At 35.2% G+C, this 18,007-nt stretch overlaps 5 protein-coding genes across 5 annotated transcripts; 1 reads left to right on the top strand and 4 right to left on the bottom strand.

Moving 5' to 3' along the window:
• The first annotated feature begins 1,498 nt into the window (after positions 1 to 1,498).
• LOC130500003 (uncharacterized) lies at positions 1,499 to 1,993 on the top strand. Its single transcript, XM_056994692.1, has one exon. The coding sequence runs from the start codon at positions 1,499 to 1,501 to the stop codon at positions 1,991 to 1,993; it is 495 nt and encodes a 164-aa protein (XP_056850672.1).
• Positions 1,994 to 5,230: 3,237 nt separating this feature from the next.
• Positions 5,231 to 6,482, bottom strand: LOC108826245 (probable xyloglucan endotransglucosylase/hydrolase protein 12). The gene is made up of 3 exons (XM_018599632.2): positions 6,165 to 6,482; positions 5,866 to 6,059; positions 5,231 to 5,767 (listed from the first exon to the last, which is right to left on the bottom strand). The coding sequence occupies exons 1-3, from the start codon at positions 6,438 to 6,440 to the stop codon at positions 5,377 to 5,379; spliced, it is 861 nt and encodes a 286-aa protein (XP_018455134.1). The 5' UTR covers positions 6,441 to 6,482; the 3' UTR covers positions 5,231 to 5,376.
• A 3,645-nt stretch (positions 6,483 to 10,127) lies between these two features.
• On the bottom strand, positions 10,128 to 12,092 carry LOC108826062 (probable xyloglucan endotransglucosylase/hydrolase protein 25). Its single transcript, XM_018599435.2, has 3 exons — positions 11,608 to 12,092; positions 10,911 to 11,104; positions 10,128 to 10,682 (listed from the first exon to the last, which is right to left on the bottom strand). Exons 1-3 carry the CDS (start codon positions 11,881 to 11,883, stop codon positions 10,283 to 10,285), a joined length of 870 nt encoding a protein of 289 aa, XP_018454937.1. The 5' UTR covers positions 11,884 to 12,092; the 3' UTR covers positions 10,128 to 10,282.
• Positions 12,093 to 12,224: 132 nt separating this feature from the next.
• LOC108828143 (xyloglucan endotransglucosylase/hydrolase protein 22) lies at positions 12,225 to 13,333 on the bottom strand. Its single transcript, XM_018601727.2, has 2 exons — positions 12,995 to 13,333; positions 12,225 to 12,912 (listed from the first exon to the last, which is right to left on the bottom strand). The coding sequence occupies exons 1-2, from the start codon at positions 13,253 to 13,255 to the stop codon at positions 12,322 to 12,324; spliced, it is 852 nt and encodes a 283-aa protein (XP_018457229.2). The 5' UTR covers positions 13,256 to 13,333; the 3' UTR covers positions 12,225 to 12,321.
• A 3,317-nt stretch (positions 13,334 to 16,650) lies between these two features.
• Positions 16,651 to 17,920, bottom strand: LOC108828144 (xyloglucan endotransglucosylase/hydrolase protein 22). The gene is made up of 2 exons (XM_018601730.2): positions 17,582 to 17,920; positions 16,651 to 17,470 (listed from the first exon to the last, which is right to left on the bottom strand). The coding sequence occupies exons 1-2, from the start codon at positions 17,840 to 17,842 to the stop codon at positions 16,880 to 16,882; spliced, it is 852 nt and encodes a 283-aa protein (XP_018457232.2). The 5' UTR covers positions 17,843 to 17,920; the 3' UTR covers positions 16,651 to 16,879.
• Between the last annotated feature and the right edge of the window lie 87 nt (positions 17,921 to 18,007).

The raw sequence follows: 18,007 nt of genomic DNA, 5'->3' as shown, positions 1-18,007 counted from the left end.
TTGTTTTGTTCCATACCCGAAGATCAGACAATCTGGAATATCTTGGTTAGCCGCTATAAAAGTTACACCTCGGGGCAGAGTTGTGAATGATGACCCACCGCCATTACAAGAAGATGCAGTAAATGAAGTTGAAGTACCCGAACAAGTAGAAGATGATATCTTACTTATTGATCCGCATAATCCGGGATACGAAGAACTTCCAGACGATGCAACGAATGAAGCAAATGAAGATGAATTTGAAGAAAATGATGAAGCGGATGATGTTTCTGATGACGAGTGTCAAGTTCCATTATGTTAGAACGTTTTTTTTCCATTATGTTAGAACGTTTGAGTTTAGGGTTTAGGGTTTAGGGTTTAGGTTTTAGGGCTTAAGTACGACCACTTTACGACGCTATGATGTTTGAGGGTTTGGGGTTTCGTGTTTAGGGTATAACGAAGCTAATTAGTCGTAAGTACGACTCATGTACGACTACATTACCTTGTAGTCCTAAAGTAGTCGTACATGTACAACTCATGTACGACTAAGCCCAACATTAGTCCCTCATTGGTCGTACAATTACGACCAAAGTACGACTCGCATGTCAAATGTGCCCCTATATATACTCCCTTCTCACCATCTCGAATTATAAACAAAATTTACAAATCTTAAAAAAAAGGAAGTGAAAAGAGATTTGGGATCATAAGTGGAAATAGAATTCGGTTATTTATTCGTTATGTTGATTATATTTTCTCTTGTGATTCCATCTCTTTTCCCTTCCTTGTTTTTTGTAGACTTTAAAAATTTGTTCACATGAAAATTAATCCATATATACAAATTTTAGAAAAAAAAAGAGGATAAAGATATGGAAACATAAGTAGAAACAGACAATTCTTTATGTTTCGTCATTTCTACTTGTGATTCCAGTATCTTTCTTCTCTTTTTTTTTCATAATTTATGTAAAATTGGTAATAGAGGTTTATCATAAATTATGATAAACCTCTTCGAATTTTTTTCTAATAAACGTTGGTCCCAATGTAGTCGTAAGCAGCATTCGTCGTAACAGGGTTGTAAATTTACATCCAATGTACGACCTTTTCGTATTAAGTTGGTCGTAAAAGTACGACTAGTGTACGACTAAAGTATATTTAGTCCTTAATTAGTCGTACAATTACGACTAATGTACTACTATTCGTCCCTCTTTAGTCGTAATTGTACGACCAATGTACGACTACAACCAAATCTCTATATAAACTTCTCACCGCGAAGCCATTTCGTTGCTCATTCCATTCTCACTCCCCTCTCTCTTACAACCTCAGAGCTTCTCCCTCTCTAGGTAATTTTTTTTTTGTTTTAGTTATAGGTGGTTAATTAGATTAGGTTTGGAATTTAGTTAGGTTATTAGATTAAGTTTGGAATTAGTTAGGATGATATTAAAATGTGTTTATAATTTTTTTAATTAATTATTTGAATTGTTTTTAATTTTTAGTTTTTAATTTTTTTTCAGATTGACGATCTTATATGGCTACTACCGGTAGAAAGAGACTTAGGAACCGTGGCGGGAGGACTTCTTATGGGAGTACCTTTCTCGGCCAGACGGATCCATCAGCTTCTACCTCCCGCACCCCCGAAACTGTCCCCGAAAGCCAAATTCCTAGCGTCCCGTATGTGCCGCAGGCGCCATACGATCCACATGCATACTATCCGCAGCCTTACGTCGACCCAACTACATACTTTACTTATGAGGAGGGTCGTGATCATCAGCAGCCTCATGATCAGCAGCCACAACATCCACAACAACCTCCACAGCCGGCACAGCCGGCACAGCCGGCTCCAGAGCAAGTTCCATACGAGCCTCCAGAGGAGGCTCCTGCAGTTCCTGGTCTTCATCCAGATTTGATGGTGCCACCGGATGCACCTTATGCAAGATATTCTGTGGAAGACATTCTCAGGATGCCAGGACGAGAAGGTTTACCCGTCCTCGATCCATATCTACGATCCGGCACGACTTGGTAATTAATTTTAAATTATTTTAAAATTTACATTTAATATTTATAATTATATATATAAATTCTTTAAAATTTTGTAGGTTTAAAGCGGACAATGATGTGGGCCAGAGCGTTGGGGACATCATCAGAGGAAACTTTCGGATTGCCCATCCTAATTGGACTCTTACACCGAACCACGTTCGCATTACTTGGTTCAAGTGCTTCGCGGTTAGTTTTAAATTAATTTTATTTATTTATGTTTAAAATTTTAAATAATTTGGCTAATTAATATTTGTTATTATTTTTTGTAGCAAAAATGGCATTGGTCCACTGGGATCAATGAGACGGTGAAGAAAGAGTTCAACAACAAGGCAATGCACCGTCTCAAAAACATTGTTGGCGACTGGAAGGAGAAGTGGAAGTATATCGGGGATGATGCAAAACAAACGTACCTCAGCAATGACGTTTGGACTGGCTTGAAGGCTTATTGGCTTTTGCCTAAGTCAGTCCAAAGGTCTCTTAAGTGCTCGGCCGCCCGGCTAACCCGTGATGCTCAAGGTAACCTGCCAATACCTCATACTTCCGGACAGACTCCATATGCCAAAAGGGCATTGCAAATTGTAAGTTTTAGATTTTTTCTTAATTTTCATTACATATATATATTATATATATATATATATATATAATATATTGTTTTTGTTTTAAAATATAGGCTGCCAAAGAAGGAGCGCCGCCGACTCTCAGCCGACTCTACAAGGAGACCCACTCCCATGCCGATGGCCAATTCGTACATCCACGAGCAGAGCAGATCTACAACGATGTAGAAGCTCGGATTGAGGAGGTCCAGACTCAGCGGACGCAACAAAACCCGGATGGTCCACCGGTCCAGCTTTCGGCCATCGAACAAGACCGGATTTTCGAGCAGGTAAAATATTCGACCTTTTTAAGTTATATATACATGCATATATATTTATTTTACATATGTACTAATAATATCTATTTATAAATTATATATAGGTTGCTCCGAAGAGAAGGGGACGTATAATTGGGATCGGGAGTGTGAATGATGTTCCCATGGCGAGAGCTGAACACGCTGCTCAAAGGGAACAAGACTCCTCGGTCCGGAGGGAGTTGGAAACTGCGAACCAGAGGTTAGCCGACCACAACGGGATGTTTAAGTCGATGGCAAACATGTTCGATATGCTTCTAGAGACAACTCCAAACGTCGACCCGTCGGTTACAGCATCGTGGAAGAACCTGCGTCCGACCTTCGTCCCCAACCCGACTCCGGAAGAGCAGGACGATTTGACTCGGCGTGCCGAGGAGAGGAGTTCTGAGCTCTTTTATGATCTTAATGCTTAGTTTTCGGTTTTAGTTATTTTGTATTTTGAAAACTTTGAATTTATGAATGTTATATTATTATGTTTTTATGAATTTAAATGAAATTCGTAAAATATTTTATTTTTTAAAAAAAATCTTTTTTTGTAAAATTGAATTATTAAAATTAATTTTAGTATTTAAAATCTAATTATTAAAATTACATATTCGATGTAAGTTAGTCGTTATGTTACGACTAATTTACCTCTATCCGAAAAAGAATTTACGACTACTTGACAACTAATATATAACTTCTACTTTACGACTAAACATTTATGACCCACTTACGACTACGCTTATTACATCTACTTTACGACTAAAGCTTTACGACCCGTGTACGACTACATATATTACATCTGATTTACGACCAATAACTTTAATCGTAATAGTACGACTCCTTTACGACTAATAATTATAGTCGTACTTTTACGACCAATTCCCAACCAATTAGTGATTACGACCAGCTGATTACGACCAATCGTTTTTAGTTGTTCATTGGTCGTAATACCCTTTTTACGACCAAGGTACAACTAAACCCGTAGTCGTTAAAGACCTGTTTTCTTGTAGTGTACCCACTACACAAGGAATCTGACTGTCCTTATATGTGTGACCAGCTGGCCTGTGAGAAGCATGGTAGGCCTGATTTGGAGTATCAACACTGGAGATGGCAACCTCATCCCCCCTGCAACTTGAAAAGGTGGAATGTGACCGAGATGTGGGAGATTCTGAGGGGAAAGAGAATGATGTTTGTTGGAGACTCTTTAAACAGAGGCCAATGGGTTTCTATGGTTTGTCTCTTACTGTCTGTTATCCCACGTGACAAGCAATCCATGTAAATCGTAGCACTCAAGCGCTTCAGAGTATACATTGTGTTCTGACAATATAAATGCAAAGCAAAGATGGGTTTACAAAAAAAAAAGGATGAGTTTACTAATACGATATAGAAGTGTTGGCTGAATGAATATTATTAGATGTCGTAAGACAGTATTTATACTGTGTACATTAGGTATATTCATCAAGACATGCATTTTTCCTAAGAAAAAGGAATAGTTGTGCACTACTTTTCAAGACATTTTACGTTTTAATGTACACAGTATTTATACTGTGTACATTAGGTATATTCATCAAGACATGCAACTTTTTCCTAAGAAAAAGGAATAGTTGTGCACTACTTTTCAAGACATTTTACGTTTTAAGTAAAATACTTTCAAGGAACTTAAGTAGTGGACCATTATTTACCTGTTTTAAGAGATGTACTTGGGTAGGTTTCGTTCCAAAATAGGAGTTTAACTCTAACAGATCTTAGGTTCGTGAATGTGTATCATCAGATGTCATGATGACGAAAGGAACATCTGTCTGACTTCCATCTGCAAGATGTTGTACAAGTACGATTAGAGATGAGAGATGTGAAAAAGGTACTCAGCATGTCCCTGTAGTTGTCTCCCTTGGAAGTGCCACCTCAGAAAAGGGTGGATCAAGTATGTCTAGAGGTATATCTCAGAGCTTCAAGTAAAACTTTGTGTTCCTCAGGTTTCACAAATTTTTAATGCCACTTTACGATATTGATGCAAGCATGTCATATAATACTAGAGCTCAAAAAGAGTGGATTATTTAACAGGAAGTAGAATTTACTCGAGTGAACTAGTTATAAAAGCAGTCAAAATCTTTAATATATATATATATATATATCCAGCCAATAAAATAGTGATGTAGTCAAAGAAGCCTGTAATTTGCTCTGTTTTCATAACAGAATACTCTGTTTATGCTATGTGTTGTGACAGAAAACTCTGTTTCTTTCCTCAATTCTCAGGTTGGTCTCGTTAAATGTTACGATATTAAGAAAACAACAGTTTAAATGTTTAATCATATTAATGAAATTATTACAGATGACCAAAAGTATAATCAACTACCCAATAAGGGAAACAAATAGAAACTCAAAAGAATAACAAAACCAAATCAACAAATCATGAGATCAAATTAGAAAGAAAGAAAGAAACTTCATCAAATGCTTGAAGTCTAGGCTCGGAAACACGATCAGCCGAGGTTGCATTCCGTGGGTAGACCTTGAGGGAACCTCTTGTAATCAGTACAATAGTTATAGATCATGTATTCATCTTGAACCCACTTCATCTGTCCAACCTGATTCGGGTTAAGTGTAGTCCACATCCACGAGTTGCTATTCGCATTGCACGTAACCCAGTTCCACACCGAAGTCCGGCTACAACAGTCCACATCACTGAAACTCCTGTAGAAAGCGCTGAATGGAGCATTATTCCAATCCGTCTTGACTCGACCGCCCTGCGTAGCCCAGTCATCAGCTTCCCATAGACTCGAGTAGATCTTCATTGGCTGGCTCTTCGGGTAAGCCACACCGTGAGCCTCATTGTTCTTGAACACCCGGATCGGGATTCCATCCACAAGAAAGCTTTTAAGATATCAAGAAAATCAAGAACCGTCATGGATCAGTATCAAGCTTCTAAAGAACGATATAAAAGAACATGCCACTGAACCACATTTACTTACATGATGTTGAGAGGGTTCCAAAGAACGGTGTACGTGTGGAAATCAGCGGTGGGATCGAACCAGAGATAGAACTGCATTTCACGGTTACCTTTACCTCCTGTGAACACATTTGTATGGAGAACATAAGGCTGTCCTGTAACATTACCCAAGAACTCGAAATCTATCTCATCCCATGTCTCGCCTTTAGAGGAAAGCTGTGAAAACATTATTTCTTAATATCAAATTCGTAACTATACAACCAATGCAACAACATTTAAACGTGAAAAGGAGATGAATATTTGATTGACTTCTTTACGTACGTAGTAAGCAGTGACTGTTCCTGCTGAGTTTCCGGTGACAAGTTTCATCTTCATATCGATCTTTCCGAATAGATACTCTTTCTTGGATTGAAAACCTGAACCGGAGATCTTGTCGAGGGTGCAAGTCAAGAGCTGTCCAGACTCAAATATGTTGGCACGACCATTTCCCCATGTGATATCAAAGTTGTCATAGAAACTTCCGGTGGATACACCGATCAAGAGTAGAAGAGACGACAACATCAACAAGGGAGACTGTTTGGTCGCAAGAGCTGCCATTTTTAGTGCTCTGTTGTTGTTGTTGTTGTTTTTCCTTAATAGCAAATGTTTTCAGATGGTTTGAATATGCTTGTAAATTGGTGTTTATATAGAGAGAGTGAGATTCCAGAAAACGAGTGAATTAGAGGTTCGTGGAGTTCCATTATGGACGTGGTAGTCTTACACTAACGATTTATAGTTAATTGTTATATAAATGATTAATTATGTCGGCACATACATAAACATATACCACTTACATATAAAGTATCATTTAGGTAATGTATTTTTCTGAAGTTTATCATTCAGCCAAATTTGTTTATAAGCTTGATTCATATAACAAATTTTGAATAAAAAACGTTTTAAAAAGATCGGTTAGCATTTGTAGTTAAGTTGTAAAACAAAATCGAAATATGTGTTTTGGTTTCTGGCAAAATGGGCCAACAGTTTTTTTAGACATGTTAGCCACATACATGTAAGAATTGTCACCATTATTTAATTAAGGCAACTACGTGAACTTTTATTTGAGAAAGGCAACTACGTGAATACTCAGAATATACATTTTCAGGTCGATAAATCTCAGTCAATCACAGTCAAAAAGTTCAAAACTCTCAATAATTTATTATGCAATGGATAACAAGACCGAGTAGTTACCATTTTTATTCTATATTATCTATCAAATAAAATTGATATGATACATTGCATCAAAAAGGCAAAATATGCTCTTAAAAAATAATTTGACCCCGTTAAAAATTTGATTTGATAAATAAGACTATAAAAGAAACAATGATAAAATCCAGACCAAGGTTTGGTTAGATGTTGCAAATATATTAATATTTTACATTTTTAATAATTAAAGTGATATTTTTCCGTATCACAACAGTTGCAGTCATCTTGTTTGGCCAATAAAATATCTCCAAATGGAGACATTTTTTTATTTTTTAGTTAAAGTTCTTCCAAAAAGATAAATCTGAAAATTTTACTTTAGAACTAGTTGAGTAATATGCGATAACCATTACAACAAAGATCAAATCAAAACGGATATATCCCTGGAAACTTATAAAAGAATAAGTTGAAAGCATAATGATAAAAAAAAAAAACAAAGAAGAAACAACTATTAAAAAGAACAATCAATTATGCATGTCTTTAGTTTTTTTTTTAAAAGTATGGTTACTTAAAACCAATGCTATAAAAATCATGGTGTGAGATTGATTATAACCAAAAATAATTTGTATTTAAATATGATTTATGTGGTTAAACCTTTTTGAACTGATTAAAATTGATTAACAATTTAACATCCATCTAAATTTGTCTAAATTTTAGGTCCGGTTCTTTTTTTTTCTGAAACACCATTATAAACAATATACACCATTGTTTAGGGCCAAATATTTTTCTAACTTTTTTCTTCTTTAAATTTCTATATCATTTTATTTGGGCTTTCAAAAAGGATACAATTTTTTTCTCAAATATGCTCTTAAGTAGGCGTGGTCCGGTCTTTAATTTGTTTTTTTTTTTGTCTTTGATTTGTTTAATCAAATAAAATTAATGAAAATCCATAAATCAGTCTAATTTTTTTTATATATCTAAATTTTATAAGGGAGAATTTGTGAGATATATATAAGAGACACTAAACTAAAGAATATATCCATTCTACAGTATAGACTCATTGATGTGACAGGTTCTTCAAAAAATGCCACTATTATCTTTTAGAGAACGCGTGGACGTGAGGAAAGGAAAACAAATAAAAATCGTACTATACAATATTCATTATAGTTTAACAAAACAATGGATATCCACAAGCGAAATTTGACTATACTATATGCAAAATAGTATGGACAAAGCTGCAACAAAATTAAATATTCACTTGCAAGAATATATTATTTATCCAAACCATATATCCTAAACCCTATACCCAAAACTCTAAACCCAAACCTTAAACCCTAAACCCTAAACCCAAACTCTAAACCCTAAACTCAAAGTATATACCCTAAATCCAAACACTAAACCCAAACCATATACCCAAAACTCTAAATCCAAACCCTAAACCATAGACAAACTCTAAACCCTAAACTCAAAGTATATACCCTAAATCCAAACCCTAAACCCAAACCATATACCCAAAACTCTAAATCCAAACTCTAAACCATAGACCCTAAACCCAAACTCTGAACCTTAAACTCAAACTATATACCCTAAACCCAAACTCTGAATCCTAAACTCAAACTATATACCCTAAATCCAAACCCTAAACCAAACCATATACCCAAACCATATACCGTAAACCCAAACCCTAATCCTAAACAGTAAACCCTAAATCCAAACCCTTATCCATTACGTGACTGTACTATACATATTATGGTATGTAATATTCGACACACTCACAAACTTTGTATATATGAAATTCTTTAAAATTTTCTTAGAAAGAAATATGATGAGTGGCAACGGTATTGGAGAACAAAACAGTGTAACTGATCAAGTAGTGACTAAGAAGAATCATGAAGCACAGAAGAAGATACAAATTATAAAAGAAGAAAAAAAGAAATGTATCATACTATACTCTAATTTAAAATAATATGGAATATATAACGCATGATATTGTTCATCTTCTTCCCCAATTCAATCCAACCCTAAACTCTAAACCCAAACCATATAACCTAAACCCAAACCCTAAACCCTAAACCCAAACCATATAACCTAAACCCAAACCCTAAACCCAAACCATATACCCTAAACCCAAACCGTAAACCATAAACCCTAAACCCAAACTCTGACCCCTAAACCCAAACCATATACCCTAAATCCAAACCATATACCCTAAACCCAAACCTTAATCCTAAACTCTAAACCCTAAACTCAAACCCTTATCTATTACGTGACTATGCTATATATATTATGGTATGGAATACTCGACACACCCACAAACTTTGTATATATGAAATTCTTTAAAATTTTCTTAGAGAGAGATGATGAGTGGCGACGGTGTTGGAGAACAAAACAGTGTAACTGATCAAGTAGTGAATAAAGAGAATCAGGAAGTAGAGAAGGAGATACAAATTGCAAAATAAGAGAAAAAGAAATGTATCATACTATACTGTAATTTAAAATAGTACGGAACATACCGCATGATACTGTTCATCTTCTTCCCCAATTCAATCCATCGTTCTTTTCACCTAGATTTTCTATTTTACATGGACGACATTCGTAAGTGAAAAAAATTTCCAGTTTCCAAGTTAAAAAACGATATCCTACTTATGTCGCACAGCCGAACCATTTATACTTGATTTAACTTCTCCGTTCCCAAACTCAGATTTCCACACACCTTCTTACAATCCCTCTTTTTGCCGTACGCAAAATATTGGAAAGTAGAAACAAAATTTTCATTTTCAGAATAAAGAGATGAAACACTCGTTGATGTTTACACGCGCAGGAAAAGATATTTTTGACACTTTATACAACAATATATAACATATCATAGCCCAAGTAGTGCTATGAGTATAAGCTTTTTTGTAAAAAATATATATTAATATTCATTAACCCTTACTCGATAGTCTTCTAGTTACTTCCTATCAATATCTTGAATATTGGTCAAGCATATCTGAAATAAACATCGAACACACTAAGCTAATTGTAATATGTAAATGAAACAGCAAAAACAAAATCGATAACTCGCTCTCAACGATAGGTTGTAGCTTTGTGGTTTTCCTAATGCTGTCATTGTGATATCAAATCGATATGATGAATATTATCATATTACAAAAAAGAAATCACAATTCACACCATTTCCTATTGAATCATACATAGAAATCACAATTCATACCATACACATAACATTACATATATACGAGCTTCTGAGTACCGTTAATTAACTACACAAGTTTTTGACGCTCGTGAATACCACACTCCTTTGGAAATCCGTGAGGAAACCTCTTGGAATCCACACAATAGTTATAAACCATGAACTTCCTCTGCACCACTCTCATTTTATCTTCCGCCGCTCGACCAAACCTATGAGATAACCATCTGCGTGAACCGGCTGGGCAATATGATTTTCCAGCGTACGAGACACATGCGTCCGCTCTAAAGTTTCTATAAGAAGCTGTAAATGGCGCCTTGGACCAGTCGGTCTTAACAAGACCTCCTCTCGTAGCCCACTGGTCGGCATTCCATAGACTCGAGTAGAGCCTCATTGGCTGCATTTTCAGATACGGAATTCTCCTATGTTCTAGGTTCTTAAATTGTCTTATCGGGATTCCATCAACCAAGAAACTGCATCAAAATATATAATAAACTCAAACTTTAAATTCAAACCACAAGTTCGTCGAAAATATAATGGGCCCGCCGATTGTGAAAAAGCTCGTATGCAAAGTGGGTTAAATAGGATAACTCTTAACTTTGTCAGAAAAGAAAAATGGACTGAACCAGTTGGTCAGTACACAGTCCAAATAACTTAATATTCTAAGTCAAAATGATTTGGGAAAATATATTTATACTTACACGATGTGATGATGGTTCCATATAACAGAGTAAGTGTGAAAAGCAGCCGTCGGATCAAACCAGAGATTAAATTGCTGTTCTCTATCACCTTTGCCTTGAGTATACACATTTGTATGCATCACATACGGATCACCAGTTAGATTACCAAGAAACTCTAAATCTATCTCGTCCCACGTATCACCTTTCGACTTAAGCTGCAGCAATAACAAGGAACAGTTAAAAATCCCATGTTAGAAAGCTTTAAAAGACCTAATAAGGTAAATAAAGAACTTCAACAACCATATGACATGGTAACATCGTAAAAATATTTGATTATGATCAGGCCTGGTTTGGACCATATGCAAAGAAATTAGGGTATAGTATCAATATTTTCTTTAATGAATGTTAAAGGCACAAACTTATATTTGAGTTTATGGCATTATGAAAAAAAATTAAATGTCAAATTATGATACTCCCTCCGTTTCATATTATTTGTCGTTCTAAGTCTTTGCATACAGATTAAGAAAACATTTAATTTTACATATTTCCAAAATAAAAATACTATTACCAATACACATCGACCAATATAAAAATAGAATAAAGAATATTTTCAATAAATTTTGCATTGAAAACCGAAAACGACACTTATTTTGAAACAAAAATTTTGCTCTAGAACGACATATAATTTGAAACGGAGGGAGTATTATGTAACACTAACATAGTAGGTAGTGACGGTTCCGGCAGAGTTTCCAGGGACGAGTTTAATCTGAATATCTATTTTTCCGAACAAATACTCTTTCTTGGATTGGAATCCAGATCCGGAGGCTCTATCGAGAGAAAGAGTGAGAAGCTCTCCATTGTTGAGGATTTTCCCACGACCACCACCCCAAGTGATATCGAATTCTCTGTCGAAAGTTCCGGCATAAACCGGAGATAAAAAGGTCGTGGTCAAAGCGAAGAGTAATATAGATAAGATCGAAGTTGAACGGCCCATGCTTCTGTGTCAGTAAGATAGAGAAGTGAAATCATTCATTGGGACCGTGTGTGTTGGGCGGGTTTTATACAAGGGAGGCTAGTCTTGGGTTTTATACAAGGGAGGCTAGTTTTAAAGTTTAGTTCGACGTTTGCGACTCTTGTCATCTTGTGTTGTTTTATATGTGAACAGCTGGTTGTTGTGAAGCAAGCATGTGCTTAGTTTGCCTCGTGCTAGTATGCTACGTGTGCTCATTTCTTCGTTTTTGTAATAATAAGTCGTATCTGATCCGGTTTAGTTTAAGCCTGGTTCAGTTCGGGAATCCGGTTGAGACTTGAGCCAATTACAAGGTTCGGTTAACATTGTAGCAATAAGAATATATTACTTTAACAAATCAATAAAATTCTTGTGATATACAATAAAATTAAAAAATTTATAACAATAACAACTCTTTACTCTCTATGCAGCTAAGCACTCTTTAGGGAGACCTTGAGGGAATCTCTTCGTATCCGTGCAATAGTTGTAAATCATGTAGTTCTTCTGCACCCATCTCATCCTTTCTTGAGCCGTTGAATCAAGCTCCTGGGACAGCCACGAGCCAGTGGTCCCTTGTCCCGAGCCATTAGGACAAGATGACTTGCCGTTTGACCAAACACAAGCTTCTTGGTTGAAGCCACGGTAAGAAGCAGTGAAAGGAGCCTTAGACCAATCGGTTTTGACCAAACCACCTCTCGTGGCCCAATCATCAGCGTTCCAAAGACTGGAATACATTCTCATTGGTTGGTTCTTGGGAAATAGAGTGCCAACAGATTCCATGTTCTTGAATTCTCTAATGGGAGTTCCATCGACGGTGAAAATGATTCGTTGTGGGTTCCATAGAATGGTGTACGTATGGAAATCAGCTGTTGGGTCGAACCAGAGTTTGAACTGCTGTTCTTTGTCTCCTTTGCCTTGTGTGTAGACATTTGTGTGGAGTGTGTAAGGATCTCCACTTAGGTTTCCTAAGAACTCGAAGTCAATCTCGTCCCATGTTGTTCCAGGTGATTTCAACTGTAATAACAAAATAAATTAAAAAACTATTTTAGAAACAAGAGCTTCAAAATGTAACTAAAAACGTTGTTATGTAACTTACGTAGAGTGTTGTGACTGTTCCTGCGGAGTTTCCAGGGACAAGTTTCATCTGCATGTCGATTTTACCGAACAAGTACTCGTTCTTGGATTGGAAACCAGAGCCAGATGATTTGTCTAGAGAAAGAGTGAGAAGCTCTCCATTGTTCGTGATCTGTCCACGTCCATCTCCCCAAGTGATCTCAACGTCTCTTTGGAAGTTAGCTGAAACAGAAGAGATGACGGTAAGAGAAAGACACAGAGGAAGGAAGCAACTGCTTGCCATTTTGAGAGATTTATTGGTTGTTTTATTTGATCTTGTGACTTCTGTTGCGTTTTTGGTTTTGTTGTTTTGAGGGATTATGAAGAATGTATATATAGTAATAGTAAAGGTATAAGAGGAAGGTTCGTATGGTGAAAGAAGAAGCCGCGGTTTGTGAGGCAACAGCTGGAGATTGGGCCATCTTGTAGTAAAAGCTGTATTCAAGTAGCTTTTGAGTTCACGCGGTTTTTAAATAATGTTTTTAATTAAAACACGTTTAATATTATTACTTTTTGCTTTCAAATTAAATTGGATCTTTGCAATCAAAAAGCTGCATTTAGGAGTTGGATACCTTTTTTACCACCGGCTTAGACGATCTCCAACAATAGATATGGTCTTAGAGTTCTAAATCAAATTTTAAACTGAAAAATAATCAAATCAAAAATTTTAGAAAGTGATTTAGAGTTGGTTTCAAAAGTGATTTAGAATTGGTTCCAAAAGTTTCCTTTTTACATAGAAAGTGATTTAGAGTTGGTTCCAAAAGTTCCAATTTTAGAACCATATCTATTTATTTTCCCTTTTTTTGATTTAATTTTGAGTATGTAATTAGATAGAAGCATCACATAAAACCTTCTTAGATAGAAGCAACACATAAAACTTTCTTATTCCTGACTATTATTGTGATATGTGCACAATTAAAATTTAGTTAATCCGAGTAATCTCATCGCCACACAAGAAATGTATAGTGGTTAAGAAAATAGGATTAGGATCCATATTATATTTGTTTTTATTAATAAAATAATTGATGGATTCAAAATTTTCAAGAAAGATGCCACGTGAAGGGACAAGATAGTTGTTGGGTAAATCATGATTATGACCGACTAAAATATTTTGATGTAGTGGAGAACTGGAGATAGCTAAGACACTCTCAAGTTGATGACGGTCGTGGTCCGGAAGTTTCTTTGTCCAAAGTTGCTAGATTCTCAGCGCAGTCCCAACCCAACTCTTACGTAAACTCTAGAAATCTAAATTCGATCAAAACCGTGTGCAGAATACACGAAAAAAACGTGTGATGGGTCGTGGTTCGGAAGTTTCATAGTCATTATTTTCAGATGTATATGATTTAACTCATTTGCTTATTTTGTGTTTTGAAATTTTTACTTATTGTAAAGAAACTGAAATTTACATGTATGGTTTTCAAATGATTAAATTCCTCGTAAACACAAGCTGCACTGTATTTACTATTTAGATCATTTCTTAAGTTTTTAGGTGATAAAAGATTAACAAAATATATTTTGTAAAAATTAATAATGGATGAGAGAAAAGTACTGTTAATTACTTGTATATTTTTAATGGGCCTAAATTAGGAAAGCATGTTTAAAATACTTGTGCCTATTTGAACCAAAACTTGCACTCAAAGGTTAGTCTTGATTCTATAGACTCTAGCTGACTTTCTCTCAAACGTTGTACTTAAGTCTTGATTCTCTTACTGGTATGGTAATGTTTGGGTTTCACAAATTGTTTGCTATCTGCTAGAGGTTTGCTTGAGTTTCATGTTAAAATGGTAGACTCGGTAATAAACGTATTTTATTTCTTTCCCATTTATGGTTGGACAATAGCATAATTTATTACAGATTCAGAACTGAATTGGTCACTGTCTTTGATAGTTTTCCATGTAAAGACAGAAATAAACCCCAACAGTTATAAATGTACGGATAAAGGAAAATATGTGAATCTCATCTCGAAACAAAACCCACACTTTTTTAACAAAAAAAAAAACAAAACCCACACTTAACCTTTTAAAAATAGCAAATAGGAAGAAGTCCGGAGCCAAATTCCATAATTCTTTTCAAATCAAACATTTCAACATGTAATATCAACGTTCTAAAAATTGCTAAGCGGTGATTAGATGTCTCAGAAAGAATTATTGTTTAGACGGATGTATAGGCTGATTTTTTGGACGTCTAGACCAAATCTTTTCTTTTTATACAAAAATCAGTTCCAAAAAAAATTATTTTGTTCATATCTGATTTACTTACTTTGCAGATGCTTAGATGCCACCAACATTAACTTTTTAGAACACTGTGTAATATTTTTGATTCACCATTTATCCATATCAGGGATCTCCAACACAATGGATAAAATCCCAAGAGCTTTCTTCATTTTCCATCTGTTGATCTGTTTTCTCACAAGACATAGCGCACCATAATTAAATATATCTTTTGCTTAAACTTAGTATATGTAATTACATAATTAAAGTGTTTATAGAAATATATTTTATTTGTTTTGCGGCCGATACATAAGATTATTTACAATAGAAATAGTTTCGAACTAATTCCTTACGATTCTTAATTTGTTTTACTATTTATTAGGAATATTTTTTTCTTTTTATTCTTTATCATTTCTTTTATTCTAGAAGAATATAGAACAAATTAGTTTCTCACCAAAATTGATAAGAAATAATCTTTTTCTACATTCCTATAATTTCATTCCTCTACGTTTTTTCCCTACTCATTTCTAATATTTCTATGATAATCACCAGTTAGACTCTGAGATTAATGCTAATTAATTTCTATATTTATATTACATACAACACATTGCATTTTGTTTTATGTTTTTCAAGAGCATGGACATTTATAAGTATTTATGAAAAATGTTTTAATGTTACAGTATTATAACTTCTCTTTAGTATTTTGTGTTTCTGTGACAAATTCAAACGTAGGTGGTTTTAAGGGTAAAGATACTTTATCTAAAATATTTGACATAGGAAACAAAGATGAATCAAATGGAAGAGTAAAGATACAATAAGTTTTTACTTTTATACTAAAAGGTTCTGAACATATAATTCCATATTTTTGGGTAGAAAATGACATTCTGTAACCAATGCGTTGGTGGTCTAGGGGTAGTAAAAAAAGGGTTGACCTATAGAAGATTATGAATCTAAAGTCCAGAACTTCTATGATAATCAGTAAAAAAATCCGAGACCAAGTCTACCGTAACAAAGCTTTGCTTCCTCCGTATTTCAATTGTACACCTTCAAAGAGCTTTAGCATGTTCTAGTGGAGCTAGGGGGTCTTTGGTTTTTGCCTTGAACCTAAAACCTCTAAAATCACAACTAGATAATCTAGAAATTTTATTTATTTTATTGATATATTCATTATTAGAGAAAATAAAATATGTGAGTGGCAAACATTTTCAAGAAAACGGATGTTATATGTGAATTACAACATAAGGCTAATTATGCAAATGAAGAGGTATAATTTAACATGTAAAAAGACAGACATTAAGGCTCTGATTTGGAAAAAAAAATTTGGAGTAAGTAGGTGGAAAGAAAAAAATAAAAGAAATTTTAGTTGGATCCAGTCCACCATTTCTAGAGCAACCTTTTTCACCTCTTTTATAAAGAGGTAAATTTTCAGTTGAGAAAAAAACCATTTAATTAAAAAAATGTTTACTTCAGTTTACTCAATTTATTTTACTCTCGTTTACTCTAATTTGTTTACTAATCAAACTCTAAATTTAAAAGATTCCATGAAGAGAATAGATTATTTTAACAAATTAATAGAATTCATGTGATTTACAAAAAAAGTCTTTATTAAAAAAAAAAGAAAAAGTAGATTTTTGTTCCCCTCTCAACTCCTTTACTCTCTATGCAGCTAAGCACTCTTTAGGAAGACCCTGAGGGAATCTCTTCGCATCCGTACAGTAGTTGTATATCATATAGTTTTTCTGTACCCATCTCATCCTTTCTTGAGCCGTTGAGTCAAGCTCTTGGGACAGCCACGATCCAGTGGTCCCTTGTTCCGAGCCATTAGGACAGGACGACTTGCCGTTTGACCAAACACAAGCTTCTTGGTTGAAGCCACGGTAGGAAGCAGTGAAAGGAGCTTTAGACCAATCGGTTTTGACCAAACCACCTCTCGTGGCCCAATCATCAGCGTTCCAAAGACTGGAATACATTCTCATTGGTTGGTTATTGGGAAACAGAGTGCCAACAGATTCCATGTTCTTGAATTCTCTAATGGGAGTTCCATCGACGGTGAAAATGATTCGTTGTGGGTTCCATAGAATGGTGTAAGTGTGGAAATCAGCTGTTGGATCGAACCAGAGCTTGAACTGCTGTTCTTTGTCTCCTTTGCCTTGTGTGTAGACATTTGTGTGAAGTGTGTAAGGATCTCCACTTAGGTTTCCTAAGAACTCGAAGTCAATCTCGTCCCATGTTGTTCCTTGTGATTTCAACTGCAACAAAAAAATATAACATAAAAATCAATGACATATTTCAGGAACAAGAACTATAAAAGTTGTTATGTATTACGTAGATTGACTTCAAAAATAAAATAAAAAACTTACGTAGAGTGTTGTGACTGTTCCTGCGGAGTTACCAGGGACGAGTTTCATCTGCATGCCGATTTTACCGAACAAGTACTCGTTCTTGGATTGGAAACCAGAGCCAGAAGATTTGTCTAGAGACAAAGTGAGAAGCTCTCCATTGTTCGTGATCTGTCCACGACCATCTCCCCAAGTGATCTCAACGTCTCTTTGGAAGTTAGCTGAAACAGAAGAGATGACGGTAAGAGAAAGAAACAGAGCAAGGAAGTAAGTGTTTGCCATTTTGAGATGTATCTATGTTTTTTGTTGTTTTGGTTTTTTCTTCTATTTGGTTGTTAGAATGTGATGTTTGAGGGTTTATGGATTGATGTATATATAGTAGTGACTAGTAAAGGTTGGAGAGGCGGTTCGAAAGAGGAAGGTTCATATGGTGAAAGACGAAGGCGT

The sequence above is a fragment of the Raphanus sativus genome, chromosome 9, assembly GCF_000801105.2.
Source record: "Raphanus sativus cultivar WK10039 chromosome 9, ASM80110v3, whole genome shotgun sequence".
Taxonomy (NCBI): domain Eukaryota; kingdom Viridiplantae; phylum Streptophyta; class Magnoliopsida; order Brassicales; family Brassicaceae; genus Raphanus; species Raphanus sativus.
The sequence above is the reverse complement of the archived record's forward strand: the minus strand, read 5'-3'. Positions and strand labels throughout refer to the sequence as shown.

Excerpts from the sequence above, each read along its gene's own strand:
- LOC130500003 (XM_056994692.1), top strand. The coding sequence starts at position 1,499 with ATGGCTACTACCGGTAGAAAGAGACTTAGGAACCGTGGCGGGAGGACT.
- LOC108826245 (XM_018599632.2), bottom strand. The coding sequence starts at position 6,440 with ATGGCAGCTCTTGCGACCAAACAGTCTCCCTTGTTGATGTTGTCGTCT. Across the intron at positions 6,060-6,164 it reads GAACAGTCACTGCTTACTAC|CTTTCCTCTAAAGGCGAGAC; the intron begins GTACGTAAAGAA and ends ATGTTTTCACAG. Across the intron at positions 5,768-5,865 it reads TGGAACCCTCTCAACATCAT|CTTTCTTGTGGATGGAATCC; the intron begins GTAAGTAAATGT and ends ATATCTTAAAAG.
- LOC108826062 (XM_018599435.2), bottom strand. The coding sequence starts at position 11,883 with ATGGGCCGTTCAACTTCGATCTTATCTATATTACTCTTCGCTTTGACC. Across the intron at positions 11,105-11,607 it reads GAACCGTCACTACCTACTAT|CTTAAGTCGAAAGGTGATAC; the intron begins GTTAGTGTTACA and ends TTATTGCTGCAG. Across the intron at positions 10,683-10,910 it reads TGGAACCATCATCACATCGT|TTTCTTGGTTGATGGAATCC; the intron begins GTAAGTATAAAT and ends ATTTTGATGCAG.
- LOC108828143 (XM_018601727.2), bottom strand. The coding sequence starts at position 13,255 with ATGGCAAGCAGTTGCTTCCTTCCTCTGTGTCTTTCTCTTACCGTCATC. Across the intron at positions 12,913-12,994 it reads GAACAGTCACAACACTCTAC|TTGAAATCACCTGGAACAAC; the intron begins GTAAGTTACATA and ends TTGTTATTACAG.
- LOC108828144 (XM_018601730.2), bottom strand. The coding sequence starts at position 17,842 with ATGGCAAACACTTACTTCCTTGCTCTGTTTCTTTCTCTTACCGTCATC. Across the intron at positions 17,471-17,581 it reads GAACAGTCACAACACTCTAC|TTGAAATCACAAGGAACAAC; the intron begins GTAAGTTTTTTA and ends TTTTTGTTGCAG.